The sequence below is a fragment of the Salvelinus fontinalis genome, chromosome 24, assembly GCF_029448725.1.
Source record: "Salvelinus fontinalis isolate EN_2023a chromosome 24, ASM2944872v1, whole genome shotgun sequence".
Taxonomy (NCBI): Eukaryota; Metazoa; Chordata; class Actinopteri; order Salmoniformes; family Salmonidae; genus Salvelinus; species Salvelinus fontinalis.
In genome coordinates, this window is record NC_074688.1 from 22,247,963 (window position 1) to 22,265,918 (window position 17,956).

A 17,956-nucleotide genomic window follows, 5' to 3' on the forward strand; every position below is an offset into this window, starting at 1 on the left:
CCTCTGTCCATACCACTCTCTCCGAGCTCAGAACTAACAGCCCCTACTCACCACCAGCCTTCTCAGCATGCGGCCTTTCAACTCATTGAGATGCAGGACAAGGAGATGACAAGAACCCGCAATGTGGACACCGCAATCAGACAGGAGGACCTTAGTCTGCCTCCAAGCGCTGTGGGTAAGCCCAAAGACAGAAAGTGACAATTCATGGAGCCCACACTACAATCTAAAACCAGTGTGTAAATGAATTCAAATTCATTAAAGTTCTTGGCCCAAGGGTATTGTTATACATGAACGTGATCAATCAATGGAATTTTTACTAATGATGAAGGGTATTTTTAGGCCACTGTTGAAATGTCTTATCTTTAGTTTTTCATCTTATTTTTTCATGCATCATAACACTTTTATTAACTTTTTTCTTCTTCAGATCAATGGAAACATCATGATCTCCATAACTCTGGGGATAAGCCTGATAAGCATGTTCATAAAAAACCTGCCTCTAAATCAGCCCCTCGTAGTCCCCAGCCCACAGCGGAGCAGGGCGACTCCATCTCTAAAGTCTTAGAGTGGTTCAGCCGCAGCACAGACAGCAACGACTGGCTGGAGACTGAGAGCGATCAACCAGACATGGAGGAAGACATGATTGGCTCTGTGAAAACAGATACAGATGATCGGCCTACCTTTGAGAGCAGGTCTCAGCAGACGGAGAGGGAAGCTCCTGAGGTGAAGAGAAAGCTCCTACATGTTGACCCCAGCCTGGATATGCAAAGTATTGGAGGAGGAGTGTCAGTGTGTTTAACACCAGAGGTAAAGGATGGATCTCAGTCTGAATCCTCTATAGATCAACCTACGGACCAGTCACCTTTGAATACATTAAGATCATACCAGCCCAAGAGACACATGTCTGAGGGGCTGAGAGCAGCATATTGGAAGGAGTTCAAGCAAGTGATGTTAGATAGAGAAGAGGATGTGACAAATAGGCAAGAGGATGTGAAGAAGGCCAGTGGCCCTCCAGCCAAAGCTGTTGGACTACAGGTTGCAACACAAGAAGTCAAACAGAAAGAGGTCCAAGATGAGAACCAACCACCTAAAATCACCCACCTGAAGTCCTTCTGGGAGAAGGGCAACACTGGGCCCAAGATACTCATCAGTAGATCAATCATTGACAAAAGACAGAAACCAATGGAGAAAGAGAAAGAGAGAGCACTAGCAGAGAAGTCTCATAGAACTGTTTCTGTCCCAGAGTCATACGGTATGGAGGGGTCTTCGAGGAAGAATCTCAGGGATGAAAAAGGAGATGAACGGTTAAACCTAGATACTCAACAAAGCACTGCTAGTCGAGATATGAGAAGTGTTCAGCCGAGTGTTAGCCCTTACAAACAGGAGATATACAGACCCCAAAACAGTGTTGTTATTGCTCCCTCTATAGAGATATGTACACTGCCAACCTGGGATGATAGCTACACTCCTGGGGCTCAAAGTGAGGAGGACAATTTGACTTTAACAGAAGAAGATCTCAGAAGATCCCCAATGAAAGTAGACAGAAGAAGCTCACAAGCAGAAATAATCTACCTAAGTAGACTCCATCCTCAGCCTGACACGCTGTCCCAGTCCAGACTCAGCCCAGAACATCAGAGATTCTCCCCATCAACACTCAGTCTTCAGCCTGAATTGCTTATCCAGCCCACAGTCAACCCCCAGCCTGTGAAGTTCTCACCTGCCATACCAAAACCCCAACCTGAAATGCCCTCCAGGGCCAGGTCCAAGCCCTGTCCCAACCCACTGCCTGAACTACTCTCCCAGCCTACAAACAGCCCAGACTCTGAGAAGTTTAGACACAAGGTTGGAAAAGAAAGTGAACAGTTTCCCCCCAAAACTCAGCAAAGCAATGTCAATGTACAGTCAAGTGTGTCCACTAAAAAACAAGACCACACCATTAAAGATAAAGGAAATAGCCCACACACCCTGAAACAGGTTCCCCCTCAACAGGACAGCAAAGCAGACAATATAAAGCAGCTCAAGTCCTTCTGGGAGCAGGAGAAGAACAGGCCTATATTTTACACTGGTAAATCAAAAGCAGGGGACTCCAGCGTGACTCAAATTTCATCATCGGCCATAGGAAACCTGAATAAAAGGTACACCAAGTCTGAGTTTGACGTGAGGTCAATCTGCAACAAATCTGACGGCGACCACGAAGGGGATTCCAACCTTTCCTCTGACAGAAAAATACAGAATTTCACAGTCTTCACGATGGATCAGAGACTGGAGAAGTCGTCCCCAAGCCTCGGAGCAAACCGCTCACAGTTTAAGAATCTCTGCAACTTCTGGGGTGAGGCCACTTCGAATAACAGAGGGCCGATCTCTTCTGAAGAACTCAAAAGCCCCAAAAATAAGGAGCCAATGGATGCTCAGAACTCAATGCTGGAGTTAAAGCAATGTGTTGACCCTGATTTCTACAGCAAATCTGCTCCCAGCCAGTCACAAAAAGTCAGTGCTACACTACCTTTGGATGAGAGCTGGCTCAAGAAAGCATCTTCACCTTCTTCACCATCTTCTCCATATCCCCTGCCATCTTTAGTCAGGGGGAACAAAGACAGAGAGCACCAGTCAATGTCTAAATCGATTGGAGTGGGATCAGGAGCTATGATTGACACTAAACCCAACTTCTCACCTCAAATCACCATAGAGTCAGAGCAGCAAAGAGCCCCTGGTGTCCCCCAGGTAACAAGGGGCTCAGAACAGGACTTCACCAAAGATAAAAAGGCCCTGAAGCCCCAAAGCACCTCAGGAAAGGAATCTCGGTCTCATAAAGCTAGAAAAGACAGTTTTGGAAACTCAAGTGGAAGTGGACGTGCAAGTTCCCTTCAGCGCGCCACCAGTATGTTCACATTAGACATGAATGAGGAACAGGCCCAAACTTCTATGTTGTACCCTAAAAGGACACAGGATATTAGTCATGTCCAGCCCAAGAGGACACAGGGTAGACGACAGAGTGCTGACAAGCACGCTCCTCCTGGTCCAAGGAGGTCCTCAAAATCATTGGACGAGTCTGAATCTCTGGCCCCTCGCACTCGGGTCTTTGTTCCCAAAGACTACCCCCATTACCTGGAGTTTTCAGAGAAGACCAGCGTCCACACTGCTCTGGCCCCGGCAGCAGGCCTGCCTGGGGCTGAACTTGACCTGAGTGGTGGGCTTGTCAGATCCAGCACCCTAGTGGACTCAGAGGAGCGTTACAGTAGGAGGAGCAGCAAGATAACCCAGCGCCCCCTGGCCCTCTGGTCAAACCAGGGCAGCACTGACACTGGACGAGATTCATCATTCAGTGCGTCTGAAATAGCATCGAGCAGCGCGTCTGAAACTTGGTCCAACTCCAGGACCAGTTCAAACCGTGAGTTTTGATGATCTATACGGTAGCGCCCTGTTGTTTTAGTACAAGTGTTATGTAACCTGTGATATATCATGAAAACATATAATAGTTATTTGTTTATCTGGGTTCCCTGTGAAGTAATCTTCTGATAGATATTTTTCTAGATCAGGCAGCATCCAGGATGCAGTGTCCTATCTGTGTCATTGTAAATAGAGTGTGTGCAGGGAATCAGCTGCCTGTGTTTCATTTGTGGGTTGGACGATACTCTTTTGTAACTTTATTGACATCACATAGTGCTTGCTCTGATAGAGCCAACAACCAACTAAGTAGCCAAGTTTTTCTTTGTTTGAGTTAGGCATTCCTCTCCAGGATACACCTACAACATTCCGGAGTTTACTTTTATGAGTAATGATATAATATAGCCAGTAAAACAAATTATTTTCTACAACTTCAAACATATTTTTCTCTTCCAACTTAACTCTAGAGACACTTTCGCTATCTGTAAACAACAGACTACATACACTGAGTGTACAAAACATTAGTGTACACTGAGTGCACTGAGTGTACAAAACACTTTCCATGACATAGACTAACCAGGTGAATCCAGTTGAAATCTATGATCCTTTATTGATGTCACTTGTTAAATCCACTTCAATCAGTGTAGATGAGGCAGGATAAATAAGGATTTTTAAGCCTTGAGACAATTTTGACATGAATTGTGTATGTGTGCCATTCGGAGGGTGAATGGACACCTTTGTAGAGTCCATGCCCAACAAATTGAGGCTGTTCGGATGGTAAAATGGGGGAGGGGGGCAGGAGGGGTTGTAACTCAATATTAGGAAGGTGCTCTTATTAATGTTTTATATACTCCTTGTAAATGATCAGTGTAAAGAGGCCACATGTAACGTTTTTTTAACACGTCTATGTGTGGTCTTTGTTGAAGGCATCTACATGTACAGTATGAGCAACTCTTTCTCTAATGTCTGATGTTTTAGGTGAAAATGATGATGAGGATCAGGACCCTGTACAGAAGGCATTGAAAAGAGCTCAGGCCCGCCCACAAAATCTGGCCAAAAGTCTTGAGGATATCACAGCATCCATGCCACCACGTGAGAAATGTCCCTTGTCTCCTCAACCACTATACCGGCATTATAGTGGTGCTGTCAGGATGGCCCAGATACCAGGATTAATGCATGTTGGGATGAAAAAGTAATGTTGTCTATGTTTTCCATAATTCCCTACAGGACAAGAAAGAAGACTAGCTCCCCTTGATGTCCTCAGGCGAAGCAGTGATGGTTAAGAATTGTTTTGTACCTTTCTTGGAAATTTAATTTGCCTTTGGGTCGATATTGGGTTAGACAGTTTATACCAAATATAATAAAGAATACTGGCTTTTTATTCTATGTTGTAGAATGCTAGCATTGCTGGGTAATTCAATAGCTACAGTAAGTGATCTGTAATAAGGTTATGAGAGTATTATGGAACCTTTAGCCTCTCATCCTTCTCTCTGTTCTGTCCTCCCTCAGCATCCACCATCCCCTCTCCCTCCTCATCCCTCTACTCTGACCCTGAACATTTGAAGAAGATGAGCAAATCTGTTCCCTCGTTCCTGCAGAACGAGGTAAAGCCACAACATCTTTATTCCATGCGAGCGCCTTAGGTCAAAGCACACTGTATGTCTGTATGTGCACTGGGCATTCTAGCGATGCTGTCTGTATTCTAGAGTGATTGCAGAGAAACTGACTACGCCTCTGAAGACAGTTACCATGGAGGCAGGCAGAAGACGGGCAAATCTATGACTAACTTCAGCAGCTCCTCTGGCATGGCATCTGTGTCCTCTGTATGTTCACTTCACGCATGCTCTGCTAACACGCAACCACTGTTCACATTCAAAGCACGCACATGTTCTGCCTAACCAAGCTTAGCTGGCATTTTCTATTGGCAACTATCATGATTAAAATATTAACAGTCTTATTAAATCTCTTAATTGTCCCATTAACCACACATTTTATAGTTTTTCACATCATGATTTTAATGAGAACTGCCTGAAAGGCTAAGGTTTTATGTAAACTGTTTAGAAGGTTTTAACTGTGTGTGTGTGTGTGTGTGTGTGTGTGTGTGTGTGTGTGTGTGTGTGTGTGTTAGCTGAGTGGCAGTGTGATGACCATGTACAGTGGGGACTATGGAGGTGTGGAGGTGCAGGGGAACATCCAGTTCTCCATCAACTACGTTCAGAAGCTCAGGGAGTTCCACATCTTCGTGGCTCAATGCCGAGACCTGGCCGCCGTCGACCCTAAGAGGGGCCGCTCTGACCCGTGAGTACAGTGCCAACTATTATACTAGGCCCCTGATAGAACTCCTTATGGTCCCTGAATATAGGAAATTCCTAATAAACTCAGCAAAAAATAAGATCATTCGTAAAAATCAAAATAACTGCACAGATCTTCATTGTAAAGGGTTTAAACACTGTTTCCCATGCATGTTCAATGAACCATAAACAATTCATGAACATGCACCTGTGGAACGGTCGTTAAGACACTAACAGCTTACAGACGGTAGGCAATTAAGGTCACAGTTATGAAGACTTAGGACACTAAAGAGGCCTTTCTACTGACTCTGAAAAACACCAAAAGAAAGATTCCCAGGGTCCCTGCTCATCTGTGTGAACGTGCCTTAGGCATGCTGCAAGGGAGCATGAGGACTGCAAATGTGGCCAGGGCAATAAATTGCAATGTCCGTAATGTGAGACGCCTAAGACAGAGCTACAGGGAGACAAGACGGACAGCTAATCGTCCTCGCAGTGGCAGACCACGTGTAACAACACCTGCACAGGATTGGTACATCCGAACATCATACCTGTGGGACAGGTACAGGATGGCAACAACAACTGCCCGAGTTACACCAGGAACGCACAATCCCTTCATCAGTGCTCAGACTGTCCGTAATAGGCTGAGAGAGGCTGGACTGAGGGCTTGTAGGCCTGTTGTAAGGTAGGTCCTCACCAGACATCACCGGCAACAACGTCGCCTATGGGCACAAACCCACCATCGCTGGACCAGACAGGACTGGCAAAAAGTGCTCTTCACTGACGAGTCACGGTTTTGTCTCACCAAGGGTGATGGTCGGATTTGCATTTATCGTCGAAGGAATGAGCGTTACACAGAGGCCTGTACTCTGGAGCGGGATCGATTTGGAGGTGGAGGGTCACAGCATCATCGGACTGAGCTTGTTGTTATTGCAGGCAATCTCAATGCTGTGCGTTACAGGGAAGACATCCTCCTCCCTCATGTGGTACCCTTCCTGCAGGCTCATCCTGATATTACCCTCCAGCATGACAGTGCCACCAGCCATACTGCTCATTCTGTGTGTGATTTCCTGCAAGACAGGAATGTGTTCTGCCATTGCCAGCAAAGAGCCCGGATCTCAATCCCATTGAGCACGTCTGGGACCTGTTGGATCGGAGGGGAGGACTAGGGTCATTCTCCCCAGAAATGTCCGGGTACTTGCAGGTGCCTTGGTGGAAGAGTGGGTTAACTTCTTATGGCTGCAGGGGCAGTATTGAGTAGCTTGGATGAAAGGTGCACAGAGGTGCCCAGAGTAAACGGCCTGCTCCTCAGTCATAGTTGCAAATATATGCATATTATTATTAGTATTGGATGGAAAACACTCTGAAGTTTCTGAAAACTGTTTGAATTATGTCTGTGAGTATAACAGAACTCATATGGCAGGCAAAAACCTGAGAAAAAATCCAAACAGGAAGTGGAAATTTTCAACCACGATCCCATTGAAATTACAGCGAGATATGAATGTGTTTGCACTTCCTACGGCTTCCACTAGATGTCAACCGTCTGTAGAACTTTGTCTGATGACTCTACTGTGAAGTGGGGCCGAATGAGAGAAGAATTAGTCACCACTGCCATGAGGTGACCAGTCTTTGACCATGCGCGTTCACATGAGAGTGAGCTCCGTTCCATCGCTCATCTGAAGTCAATGAAATTCTCCGGTTGGAACGTTATTCAAGATTTATGTTAACAACATTCTAAAGATTGATTCAATACATCGTTTGACATGTTTCTACTGACTGTTACGGAACTGTTGGACATTTCGTCACGTTTTAGTGAACGCGATTCGTGACTTTGGAATTGTTTACCAAACGCGCTAACCAAAGTAGCTAATTGGACATAAATAACGGACATTATTGAACAAATCAAGCATTTATTGTGGACCTGGGATTCCTGGGTGTGCATTCTGATGAAGATCATCAAAGGTAAGGGAATATTTATCATGTCATTTCTGGTTTCTTTTGACTCCAACATGGCGGCTGATTTGACTTGTTCTGAGCGCCGTCTCAGATTATTGCATGGTTTGCTTTTTCCGTAAAGTTTTTTTGAAATCTGACACAGCGGTTGCATTAAAGAGAGGTATATCTATAACTACATGTGTATAACTTGTATTATCATCGACATTTATTATGAGTATTTCTGTTGAATAGATGTGGCTATGCAAAATCACTGGATGTTTTTGGAACTAGTGAACGTAACACGCCAATGTAAACTCAGATTTTTTTATATAAATATGAACTTTATCAAACAAAACATACACTTATTGTGTAACATGAAGTCCTATGAGTGTCATCTGATGAAGATCATCAAAGGTTAGTGATACATTTTATCTCTATTTGTGCTTTTTGTGACTCCTATCTTTGTCTGGAAAAAATGGCTGTGCTTATTCTGTGGCTTGGTGGTGACCTAACATAATCGTTTGTGGTGCTTTCGCTGAAAAGCATATTTGAAATTGGACACTTTGGTGGGATTAACAACAAGATTACCTTTAAAATGGTATAGACACATGTATGTCTGAGGAATTTTAATTATGAGATTTCTGTTGTTTTAAATTTGGCACCCTGCACTTTCACTGGCTGTTGTCATATCATCCCGTTAACTGGATTGCAGCCATAAGAAGTTAACTTCGTTTGCTGAAAATAAACTCAGTTGACAGTGAGAGGACGTTTATTTTTTTGCTGAGTTTATATAGCCTTGCTTTCTTATTTACTACTCCATGATTGATTGGACACTGCTGAAATACATGGTACTTTGTGTGTATGATTCTTGTGTTTCTTGTTGTAGGTATGTTAAAAGTTACCTGGTACCTGACAAAGCCAAAATAGGGAAGAGGAAAACGTCTGTGAAGAAGAAGACTCTCAACCCCATTTTCAACGAGCTCCTCAGAGTAAGAGAGGTTCTAAAAACTATAATTTAAGTTGAATAGAGAAATGTCTCATTACATGTACATCAGGTCTGACATAAAGTGCTCTTAACAAAAAGTATTTCCTGTTCTTTTATCAGTATCGGCTTCGTATGGAGCACCTCCGAACTCAGACCCTCATTCTCTCCGTCTGGCACCACGACACCTTTGGCAGGAACAGTTTTCTGGGTGAGGTGGATGTGGACCTGTCCAAATGGGACTTTGACCACACCCAGATGAACTACTTAGCTCTGAAATCCAGGGTGAGACAACATCATACGTGCTTTGTCGTGTAATGGTCTCAGTACTGTACCAAAACATTAATCCAAGACTGAAATCCATCTCTATGCTTTTGCTATTTATTTTACATGGCTGTGCCTGTTAGCATTGTAGGCCGTCATTGTAAATAATACTTTGTTCTTAACTGACTTGCCTAATTAAATAAGGTTAAATAAAATAAAATACAATTGTGTGACATGACATGCTATACACAGTGGGTTGTGGAGGTGTGAGTGTAGATTGGAGTGTGTCCAGTAAGGTGGTGGTGCTATTTAGTAAATTGGGGTGTTCTCACTGTACTCTCTGTGCTGGCGGTCTCCCCCTGGTCTCCTCAGCCTACCTCCAGTCTGCAGCCCTCCGATGACAGAGGGGAGATGAAACTGGCCATACGCTTCCTGCCTCAAGTCTCCCACAGTAAGAGTCTGCACGCCTCAGATGTCTTAACCATCACCAGTGTCTATAAACAATTTATTAAATAGAAAAGGTATATTTTATGAAGAAAATGTGTTGCTTTCGGTAACTAGTTACCATACATTCAAATATGACTTTTGTGCAACAGAAATATACAGTGTACACAAGTTCACTGAATCATGCTTGATTATAAACACTAGGCCCAGGAAAGGATCCCCCCTCTAACAAAGGTGAGGTTCATATTTGGGTGAAAGACTGCAAGAACCTTCCCCTCATCAGAGGGGCCACCATCAACCCATATGTCAAGTGGTACGTACAACACATGCCATAAATAATATCAACATTTGAAATGTATGAATTGCTCAATATGATCAAGGACAACTACAGCATCTGGGGAGAACAGAAAATGTGGAGGCCTATCATAAGACATATCCCCTTAGCCTCAATTTCCAGCCTTTCACATTTACTTTGCTCGTGATATCAAATCAAATCAAATTTATTTTATATAGCCCTTCGTACATCAGCTAATATCTCGAAGTGCTGTACAGAAACCCAGCCTAAAACCCCAAACAGCAAGCAATGCAGGTGTAGAAGCACGGTGGCTAGGAAAAACTCCCTAGAAAGGCCAAAACCTAGGACGAAACCTAGAGAGGAACCAGGCTATGAGGGGTGGCCAGTCCTCTTCTGGCTGTGCCGGGTGGAGATTATAACAGAACATGGCCAAGATGTTCAAATTTTCATAAATGACCAGCATGGTCAAATAATAATAATCACAGAAGTTATCGAGGGTGTAGCAAGTCAGCACCTCAGGAGTAAATGTCAGTTGGCTTTTCATAGCCGGTCATTAAGAGTATCTCTACCGCTCCTGCGGTCTCTAGAGAGTTGAAAACAGCAGGTCTGGGACAGGTAGCACGTCCAGTGGACAGGTCAGGGTTCCATAGCCGCAGGCAGAACAGTTGAAACTGGAACAGCAGCAAGGCCAGGTGGACTGGGGACAGCAAGGAGTCATCATGCCCGGTAGTCCTGACGCATGGTCCTAGGGCTCAGGTCCTCCGAGAGAGAGAAAGAAAGAGAGAAGGAGAGAATTAGAGAGAGCATACTTAAATTCACACAGGACACCGGATAAGACAGGAGAAGTACTCCAGATATAACAAACTGACCCTAGCCCTCCAACACATAAACTACTGCAGCATAAATACCGGAGGCTGAGACAGGAGGGGTCAGGAGACACTGTGGCCCCATCCAATGATACCCCCAGACAGGGCCAAACAGGAAGGATATAACCCCACCCACTTTGCCAAAGCACAGCCCCCGCACCACTAAAGGGATAACTTCAACCACCAACATACAATCCTGAGACAAGGCCGAGTATAGCCCACAAAGATCTCCGCCACGGCACAAACCAAGGGGGGGCTCCAACCCAGACAGGAAGATCACGTCAGTGACTCAACCCACTCAAGTGACGCACCCCTCCTAGGGACGGCATGAAAGAGCACCAGTAAGCCAGTGACTCAGCCCCTGTAATAGGGTTAGAGGCAGAGAATCCCAGTGGAGAGAGGGGAACCGGCCAGGCAGAGACAGCAAGGGTGGTTCGTTGCTCCAGAGCCTTTCCGTTCACCTTCACACTCCTGGGCCAGACTACACTCAATCATATGACCTACTGAAGAGATAATTCTTCAGTAAAGACTTAAAGGTTGAGACCGAGTCTGCGTCTCTTACATGGGTAGGCAGACCATTCCATAAAAATGGAGATCTATAGGAGAAAGCCCTGCCTCCAGCTGGTTGCTTAGAAATTCTAGGGACAATTAGGAGGCCTGCGTCTTGTGACCGTAGCGTACGTGTAGGTATGTACGGCAGGACCAACTCGGAAAGATAGGTAGGAGCAAGCCCATGTAACGCTTTGTAGGTTAACAGTAAAACCTTGAAAACAACCCTTGCCTTAACAGGAAGCCAGTGTAGGGAAGTTAGCACTAGAGTAATATGATCAAATTTTTTGGTTCTAGTCACGATTCTAGCAGCCGTATTTAGCACTAACTGAAGTTTATTTAGTGCTTTATCCGGGTAGCCGGAAAGTAGAGCATTGCAGTAGTCTAACCTAGAAGTAACAAAAGCATGGATACATTTTTCTGCATCATTTTTGGACAGACAATTTCTGATTTTTGCAATGTTACGTAGATGGAAATAAGCTGTCCTTGAAACAGTCTTGATATGTTCGTCAAAAGAGAGATCAGGGTCCAGAGTAACGCCGAGGTCCTTCACAGTTTTATTTGAGACGACTTTACAACCATCAAGATTAATTGTCAGATTTAACAGAAGATCTCTTTGTTTCTTGGTACCTAGAACAAGCATCTCTGTTTTGTCCGAGTTTAAAAGTAGAACGTTTTCAACCATCCACTTCCTTATGTCTGAAACACAGGCTTCTAGCGAGGGCAATTTTGGGGCTTCTGTCACAATCGTCTTGAGGATAATGAGTGGACCAAGGCGCAGCGTGTGAAAAATACATCTCTTTTATTTAGAGACGAGTGAAAAACGAAACTAACACTTATAACAAAACGAAACAAAACAACAATAAACGACCGTGAAGCTATAAACGAAAGTGCACATACAAGCTACTAACGTTCAACATAGACAATTACCCACGAAAGCCTACTGTCTATGGCTGCCTTAAATATGGCTCCCAATCATAGACAATGAATAACAGCTGTCTCTGATTGAGAACCATTCAGGCAACCATAGACTTGCCTAGACAACTATACTAAACCCAACCCCATACACTCAACAAAACCCCCTATACAATACAAACACCCTAAACTAGACAAAACACACAAACATCCCCCATGTCACACCCTGACCTAACTAAACTAATAAAGAAAATCAATATAACAGAGGCCAGGGTGTGACAGCTTCACCATGTTTCATTGAAATGTACAGCTGTGTGTCATCCGCATAGCAGTGAAAGTTAACATTATGTTTTCAAATGACATCCCCAAGAGGTAAAATATATAGTGAAAACAATAGTGGTCCTAAAACGGAACCTTGAGGAACACCGAAATGTACAGTTAATTTGTCAGAGGACAAACCATTCACAGAGACAAACTAAACCAGGCCAGAACTTGTCCGTGTAGACCAATTTGGGTTTCCAATTTCTCCAAAAGAATGTGGTGATCGATGGTATCAAAGGCAGCACTAAGGTCTAGTAGCACGAGGACAGATGCAGAGACTCGGTCTGACACCATTTTAAAGGTCATTTACCACCTTCACAAGTGCAGTCTCAGTGCTATGATGGGGTCTAAAACCAGACTGAAGCATTTCGTATACATTGTTTGTCTTCAGGAAGGCAGTGAGTTGCTGAGTTGCTGCAACAGCTTTTTCTAAACATTTTGAGAGGAATGGAAGATTTTTTAGTTTTTATAGTTTTATATATTTTCTGGGTCAAGGTTTGGCTTTTTCAAGAGAGGCTTTATTACTGCCACTTTTAGTGAGTTTGATACACATCTGGTGGATAGAGAGCCGTTTATTATGTTCAACATAGGAGGGCCAAGCACATGAAGCAGCTCTTTCAGTAGTTTAGTTGGCATAGGATGCAGCTTGAAGGTTTAGAGGCTATGATTATTTTCATCATTGAGCAAGAGATATAGTACTAAAACACTTAAGTGTCTCTCTTGATCCTAGGTCCTGGCAGAGTTGTGCAGACTCAGGACAGCTGAGCATTGGAGGAATACGCAGATTTAAAGAGGAGTCATGATTTTTTCCTCAAAGAAGTTTATGAATTTATTACTGCTGAAGTGAAAGCCATCCTCACTTGGGGAATGCTGCTTTTTAGTTAGCTTTGCGACAGTATCAAAAACACATTTTGGATTGTTCTTATTTTCCTCAATTAAGAAAAATAGGATGATCGAGCAGCAGTGAGGGCTCTTCGATACTGCAAGGTCCTGTCTTTCCAAGCTAGTCGGAAGACTTCCAGTTTGGTGTGGCGCCATTTCCGTTCCAATTTTCTGGAAGCTTGCTTCAGAGCTCGGGTATTTTCTGTATAACAGGGAGTTAGTTTCTTATGACAAATGTTTTTAGTTTTTAGGGTTGCAACTGCATCTAGGGTATTGCGCAAGGTTAAATTGAGTTCCTCAGTTAAGTGGTTAATAACTGATTTTTGTCCTCTGACGTCCTTGGGTAGGCAGAGGGAGTCTGGAAGGGCATCAAGGAATCTTTGTGTTGTCTGAGAATTTATAGCACGACTTTTGATGCTCCTTGGTTGGGGTCTGAGCAGATTATTTGTTGCGATTGCAAACGTAATAAAATGGTGGTCCGATAGTCCAGGATTATGAGGAAAAACATTAAGATCTACAACATTTATTCCATGGGACAAAACTAGGTCCAGAGTATGACTGTGGCAGTGAGTAGGTCCAGAGACATGTTGGACAAAACCCACTGAGTCGATGATGGCTCCAAAAGCCTTTTGGAGTGGGTCTGTGGACGTTTCCATGTGAATATTAAAATCTCAAAAAATTTGAATATTATCTGCTATGACTACAAGGTCCGATAGGAATTCAGGGAACTCAGTGAGGAACGCTGTATATGGCCCAGGAGGCCTGTAAACAGTAGCTATAAAGAGTGATTGAGTAGGCTGCATAGATTTCATGACTAGAAGCTCAAAAGACGAAAACGTCATTTTTTGGGGGGTAAATTGAAATTTGCTATCGTAAATGTTAGCAACACCTCCGCCTTTGCGGGATGCACGGGGGATATGGTTGTAGTTGTAGGTATATGTAACATTTCTGAAACAATTGCTTGACTTGTGAGACTGCCTGACTCCTCTGTAGCTTTGTGCTCCCGGACACGAGCAGAAAGAGTCGACAGAAAACGCGGGTGCTGAGGAGTACGGTGGAGCCGGTGTTTAACCACACCATGGTGTACGATGGCTTCAGACAGGAGGACCTGAAGGAGGCCTGCGTGGAGCTGACTGTGTGGGACCGTGACAAGCTGGCCAGTAACCTCCTAGGGGGTCTAAGACTGGGGCCTGGCACAGGTACTAATGGACTATTCTATTATATGATTTTATATTATATTATAGATTTCTCCACAGAAACACAGGTTCTGTACATTCATTTCATTCAATTGACTTCATTGGCTAAGCCTAGGTTCTCTCCATCTCTCCCTACAGGCAGAAGTTATGGGGCATTGGTGAATTGGATGGATTCCAATGCTGACGAGGTAGCTCTATGGGAACGAATGATGACCTCTCCAAATGAATGGGTGGAGGATGTACTGCCACTAAGAATGCTGACCACAGCAAAGTCTGTGCTGAAATGAGAACGACTGAGAGAAAGTCTTCAACCTGCCACAGTACAAATAATGTTGTTGCGTTTTATGTTATATACTGTACATGTGATGTGTAATCTAGAATAATCAAAGACATCTTATATTGAAATATATAGGAATGAAGAAGCTTTTGTAAAAATCTGCTGAACAAGTTGATCAAATGTTATATTAATGATAATCATACAACCCAAACATTATTTTTATTATCAACCAAAACACACTTATTTTCTGTGTTTAATTCTCAATCACAACAAGTTTACTCACTCCATTATTTATATTTGATATGACAATTTTCCATGACATGAATGTACATCCTAACATTAACCACAATTAAAGAATGTGCAATGATGGGTATTCAGAGATTTGATTAGTGTCCAGAAGAAGTGAAGAGTTTTAGTAGATCCGTGGTCTGTCTGTGTGTGATGTTGATGTACAGTCTACTCTGTACCCATCTCTTCAAACATCACTGCCTGTATAATGGCCCTCACGTGTGACTTTGTACTTGGTGTGCAAGATCACTTTGGGCAGAAAGCACTGAGCACTCCAGATAACCAGCCTCACCTGGTGGACAGACACACAAACAGCAGGCACTATTATTTTACCATACATGGTCAGCAAATGGTGGGTTTGGGAACCTATGACTGATTTTCATTATTTTCAAATTGTTGGTAACATTCTGAAATGGGATCCTTTTTGGTAGACATAAAAAAAGCTATATTTTTTTGTTTCATTACCTACATACATATATAAAATGTATGTTAATTATAATCTCGTTCCCCGGTGATGACAGAAGTGGTCAGTGAGACAGGGCTGGTTGCTCATGAACTCCATGACACTGGAGAAGCAGAGGGAGGTACAGAGTGCAGTGCAGCTGACGGTCCGTCTTCACCGTCTCAAAGGACCTTAGCCTCATGTCTGGCTCCCAGAGTGTACAAGGAACAGGTGCACCCGAGCCAGGGTAGTGGAGAGAAAGATCAACAGCGTACGAAATGGCATCCAATTCCCTATATAGTGCATTACCAGGGCCCTGGTCAAAAATAGTGCACTAAAAACAGAATAGGGTGCCATTTGGGATGCAGCCCATGAGTCAGGGGTAAATATAAGTACTGTATGAAACTGTTAGTGGCAGAGCCGTAGAGCTATATGCATGTCCTTATCTAGAAGTTTCCCACAGTGCAATACTGTACAGTACAACACAGTACAATCTCCGTACATTAGTGTTTGCCACCCCCTGCTACATTTTGAATTGCTTTACATGTTTGTCACCTACGGGATAATGCTTTGATGAACTTGCCTTTTTTTGTGCCCAAAAAGTTCATTAGCTCCTTTTTCTCTTGTGGGTTTGAAGGTTAATTTGTCTCTTCCACATCTTTATCCATTTCTTGGCAGACCACAGCTAGCAGGAGTCCAGCCAAGACAAGCCCTGGCAGTCAACCAGGTACACACAAACAAAGAGAATCCAAACATGTCTGTACATATAAAACCAAAAGTGTGTTTTAGACTACTGATGGATGTGAGAAGTTAGACTGCTAGTACCTCAATCTGTTACCAAAACAGTACTTACTGTAGCTATGTGTCTGGTTTTGTTTTTTTGTTGACTTTCCACATGTTCCTTGACTGAACTAATATTGTATTTAGGCTACTGAATATACAGAAACCAAAAGATAGGTGCCAGGTGAAATTGCTTAAATTAGACAAATAGTTGAAATAATGACCTGTGTAGGTCCTCTACAAAGCTTGTCAACATGTTGCTCTTTTCTCTTATTGCACAAAGGGAGAACATTCTCTATAACCAAACTGAAGCTGCACTTGAACATTTGTATTTGATACTTCTCTATAACCACCCAACCAAGACATCCATGATACTCTCCCCAGTGACAGTTCACAACTGCTTTCCCAGTAATACAGCACCCATTGTCATAAAATACAAGATAGGAGAATCAAACTATTCTCAGGTAAAGGCTTAGACTATTGTTGCCAGTTTTGTTGGCCCAAGAGCAAACGTCTCAAAATGACATGGAGGACAGACAATTATTTCACACACAAAAAAAATGTATGAAACCATTTCATTAATAAAATATACTGAACAAAATTATAAACGCAACATGCCACAATTTCAAAGATTTGTCTGAGTTACAGTTCATATAAGGAAATCAGTCAAGTGAAATAAATTCATTAGGCCCTAATCTATGGATTTCACATGACTGGGCAGGGGTGCAGCCATGGGTGGGCCTTGGATGGCATAGGCCCACACACTTGGCAGCCAGGCCCAGCCAATCAGAATGAGTTTTTCCCTACAAAAGGGCTTTATTACAGACAGAAATATTACTCAGCACCACCCCTCCTCCTGACGATAACGAAGGTGAGGAAGCTGGATGTGGAGGTCCTGGGCTGGCGTGGTTATGTAGCAGTGTGATGTTGTTCCCCTAGATTATGCACCAAGTTGCACACAAGGACCAATTCAAATAGGCCATGTCGGGGATGTTAATCATTTGATAATAATGATTCAGTGTATTTTTTTATTTAATTACAGCTGCATAGCTAATGTTTTTATTCGGTGTACAAACACTTTTTCATATCAATATTGTACATACATGTGATTGTAAAAGTTTTGTATATTTTGGTTTGGCCCATCGCGGGTTATCTGTATTTCCGTACACCCTTATTGTTCTCTTTTGCCTGACCTTCAGCTAGCAAGGTATGTTGTCCTTGGCTCTGAAATTGTTTAATATAAAACCATCATAGTGTTACACAATGTACTGTTATGCAACCATAAGTTTGTTACAATGTGGATAATATAAAGATTTATGTTAACAGGTTTCCCAAAGCTCGCTAACTAGGGTATCTATTGTAACTTGTGAGTACTTGGGACAGTGTTTGAGTGAGTGTCCATGTGCTTGCGCAGGTGCCTGAGAGCAGGACTGCACCAAGGGTTAACATAATGTGTGTTGTCTCTTCGTGTGCAGGTATGTCTTTTATTTTGTCCGAATTATGTTCTGTATAATTTTACTTGCATTGTATGGTGTGCTGTTGTGCATTGAATGTGTGCACGCAGCACCTGTTATTTCCTTTTGGCACTATTTTGCCTGACCTTCGGCTAGCAAGGTGCCTGAGAGCTAGGACTGCACCAAGGGTTAACATAATGTGTGTTGTCTCTTCGTGTGCAGGGCAAATAAAAATAATTCAACTAGCAGACCTTCAGTTGTGGCAGCGTCCTAATTAAAAGTACACAACGCAGAACGAACCACGCTACAGTTACAGTCTGCGGTTGTGAGGCCGGTTGGACGTACTGCCAAATTCTCTGGCAAATGAATTAAATTCTCTGGCAAACAGCTCTAGTGG

At 43.3% G+C, this 17,956-nt stretch overlaps 1 protein-coding gene across 1 annotated transcript; it reads left to right on the top strand.

Moving 5' to 3' along the window:
• The first annotated feature begins 436 nt into the window (after window positions 1–436).
• Window positions 437–17,804, top strand: LOC129822159 (uncharacterized). Its single transcript, XM_055880188.1, has 12 exons — window positions 437–3,385; window positions 4,360–4,473; window positions 4,609–4,659; window positions 4,891–4,985; window positions 5,088–5,204; window positions 5,510–5,679; window positions 8,491–8,593; window positions 8,710–8,871; window positions 9,223–9,301; window positions 9,499–9,607; window positions 14,116–14,321; window positions 14,457–17,804. The coding sequence occupies exons 1-12, from the start codon at window positions 625–627 to the stop codon at window positions 14,603–14,605; spliced, it is 4,116 nt and encodes a 1,371-aa protein (XP_055736163.1). The 5' UTR covers window positions 437–624; the 3' UTR covers window positions 14,606–17,804.
• The last annotated feature ends 152 nt before the right edge of the window (window positions 17,805–17,956 follow it).